This window comes from Mirounga leonina, unplaced genomic scaffold (assembly GCF_011800145.1).
Source record: "Mirounga leonina isolate KUSES-001 unplaced genomic scaffold, KU_Mleo_1.0 Mir_447, whole genome shotgun sequence".
Taxonomy (NCBI): Eukaryota; Metazoa; Chordata; class Mammalia; order Carnivora; family Phocidae; genus Mirounga; species Mirounga leonina.
This window is the reverse complement of record NW_023270757.1, coordinates 13,643,452-13,646,177: the sequence shown is the minus strand read 5'-3', so window position 1 is coordinate 13,646,177 and position 2,726 is coordinate 13,643,452. Positions and strand designations below refer to the sequence as shown.

At 46.0% G+C, this 2,726-nt stretch overlaps 1 protein-coding gene across 1 annotated transcript; it reads right to left on the bottom strand.

The window, feature by feature from the left end:
- Window positions 1-784: 784 nt before the first annotated feature.
- Window positions 785-1,633, bottom strand: LOC117999002 (probable protein BRICK1). Its single transcript, XM_034987904.1, has one exon. It carries the CDS (start codon window positions 1,631-1,633, stop codon window positions 1,313-1,315), a length of 321 nt encoding a protein of 106 aa, XP_034843795.1. The 3' UTR covers window positions 785-1,312.
- Window positions 1,634-2,726: the final 1,093 nt, after the last annotated feature.

Sequence of the window (2,726 nt, the reverse complement as noted above, 5' to 3'; positions counted from 1 at the left end):
AAGAGTTAAATCTTTTTGACAGTTCAGTGGCCCCCTTTGGGTTTGCCCAAATGGCACCTGTTGTTGAAGTCAATAGAGCTTACAGTTTAATTTCATCTGCCTGCAAACAATCTCTCTCATTAGGGGGTGGAGTGATGATGGGATTCTCCCAGCCATGCCATTTCACTTTCTACACGGGTAATGCATAAGTACAGTCCCTGTTTCCTGCAGAATGAGGGAGAGTCCCCTCCACCCCCAGACTGAGTGTAATGAGAAAGCAAGTCTCTGGGTAAGGAGAGAGGGGGGAGGCAATGAGTTGGGGTGAGGAGGGGTGAGAAGGGGTCAAGCTTGCACACAGGGCTCCTGAGAGTGCTTGTCTTTTCCCTCTGTGAGTTGTCACCTGTCCACTTGCAGGCTAGTCCTTATGTTCAATAGAATTTGAATGCTTCCATTACCCAAATGACAAGGAAGTGGCTTTTCTATCTATTAGAGATGAACCCACAGGATGGGCATGAGGGACTCTCTGTTTTCAGCTCTGAGCTAATAGGACCCTTTGGTTCAATAATAAAGGTGATAGTGATAAAACACCAGCAACAGCAAGGATAGTGCTGGGTACCATTTGCTTGCTACTATACAAGGTGCTCTGCTTAGATCTCTTTATTTATGTCTCACAATAACTCTGTGAGCTAGGAATATCGTGCCCATTTTACAGAGGAGGAGACTGAGACTGAGCGGGAAGAGGTCTTATGTCATATAGTCAGTAAAGACAGAAGCAGGCCTTCAAATATGTATCTTTTTTTTTTTTAAGTTGAGGAGTTTATTAGGGAAATATGAGAGGCAAAGACACCCCAAGTGACAAAAAGAAAATTCTGAAAATGTCCCTTCAAGCCAAGTGGGGGCCTGGCCTTGACCTCCCCAAAAGGACAAGAAACTGGTGGGTTAGGAACAACATTCTCTGGTGGCCACCTTGCCAGGGCGTAAGTGTCTCAGCCAGGAATGCCTTGCATCCCCCACCAAAGGTGGAAAGGAGACAAAGACTGTTTATAGAATCAATGCAGAGGCAAAGAGAGCTGTAAGGAAAGTCAGAGAGAGAGAGAGAAAGAGAGGTGGGGAGGACCGTGACAAAGAGTCCCAGGTGTTTGGCTCGGAGCGCCTCAAATACACTGACGAACAGTTCTACAAAATGTTACTTAAAAAGATAAAATGCCTAACGTTGGTTCCAAGAGCTCCCCTGGACGTCTTCCCACATGCCACATCACACACCGATGTACACGGCAGAGCCCAAAGGCCACGCTTTTGAAAAAAGAAAAACAAGGATAAGGCCTGTTGCTCTTTACGAGAGAGGAAGGAGCTGAGGCTGCTGGGGCCTTTCCCACGTTGGCCTGTATTCCATAAAGCAGCTTCCCAGCAGCAGCATGGTGTAGTTCCAGGTGAGGGTCTCGCCTTTTGTCACCTGGGCTTCAATGTACTCTATTCTCCGTTCGAGGGCTGTCAATTTCTCGTTTAGTGTTGCAAGTCTCGAACAACAAGACATATCAAACGAGTTGAGAAAGTCTGCGATTTTCTTGATGCTGCTGGTGATGACTTCTATGTATTCCCAGTTCGCCCAGTCCTGGTGAATCTCCCACTGCACTGGATCCTCTTGACCTGCCATGGCTGCCACCTGACGAGGAGCCACCCAAATATGTATCTTCTTCACCACTCTCATCACCTGTCCTTCAACTGTGTTTCAGTAATGACACAAAGACTGCATGTCCCAGTTACTCTTCAGGGATCAGGATTATACTCATGACATTGCACATTGTGTCAGGAGTGTTGAGGGTGCTTAAGAACCTGCTCCTTCCCCTCTCCCCAGGGAATTCCTTGGGAAACCCATGGGAGGGATACTGTTGGAAATTTCATTTTCTTTTATGAGTTATCAGTGACAGAGAGTATGTGTGTGTTTGCATGTTCTGGCAATACTGGTGTCTGATGTGTGACCTGTATTTTATTAAAGTTATAGCTTTTGCAGGGAGTTGGGGTTATTACTGGTGCTTTGGGAGAGGAGTGGTCAAAGTTGGACTCACTCTGGCATGTGGAAGGTGATTTCAAGTTCTTTGCCCGGGAGATGTATATGCTAATAGGAAAAATGCTCTTTCTTCTCTTCAGGCCAAGTTCAGAGAGATTATACTAGCTCTGTGGGTTGCAGAAGGAAAATAAAAGAACAGACATGGCCTGGGAGGCAGACTAGGAAGGGAAGAAAAAAGGAAGAAAAGGTAATGTCCCTAAAGAAGGCTGACAAAGGGAGGGTAGTAGTGTTCCTCCTTAGAGCTCAGTGGAGTACATGTGGTGTGGGGCAAACCAAACGAGTGAATGTGCATTATTGAATGAACGAATTGTGGCATTGAATTTTTTTTTAATTTTTTATTTTTTTAAAGATTTTATTTATTTATTTGAGAGAGAGACTGAGATAGAGAGAGCATGGGGGGGGGAGGGTCAGAGGGAGAAGCAGACTCCCCGCTGAGCAGGGAGTCCGATGCGGGACTCGATCCAAGGACCCCAGGATCATGACCTGAGCCGAAGGCAGTCGCTTAACCAACAGAGCCACCCAGGCGCCCTGTGGCATTGAATTTAACAGGTTATTAGAGCAATGGAAAAATTCAAGCCATACATAGAACTTCCTTTTCTCTAACCTCATGTTGATCGAGGACTATCTGATGGCACAAGATAAACCTATTTCCCAATCACGCTGTGCAGAGGGTATTTGT

What these genes read in the sequence shown, in the direction of transcription:
- LOC117999002 (XM_034987904.1), bottom strand. Translation starts at nt 1,633, where the DNA reads ATGGCAGGTCAAGAGGATCCAGTGCAGTGGGAGATTCACCAGGACTGG.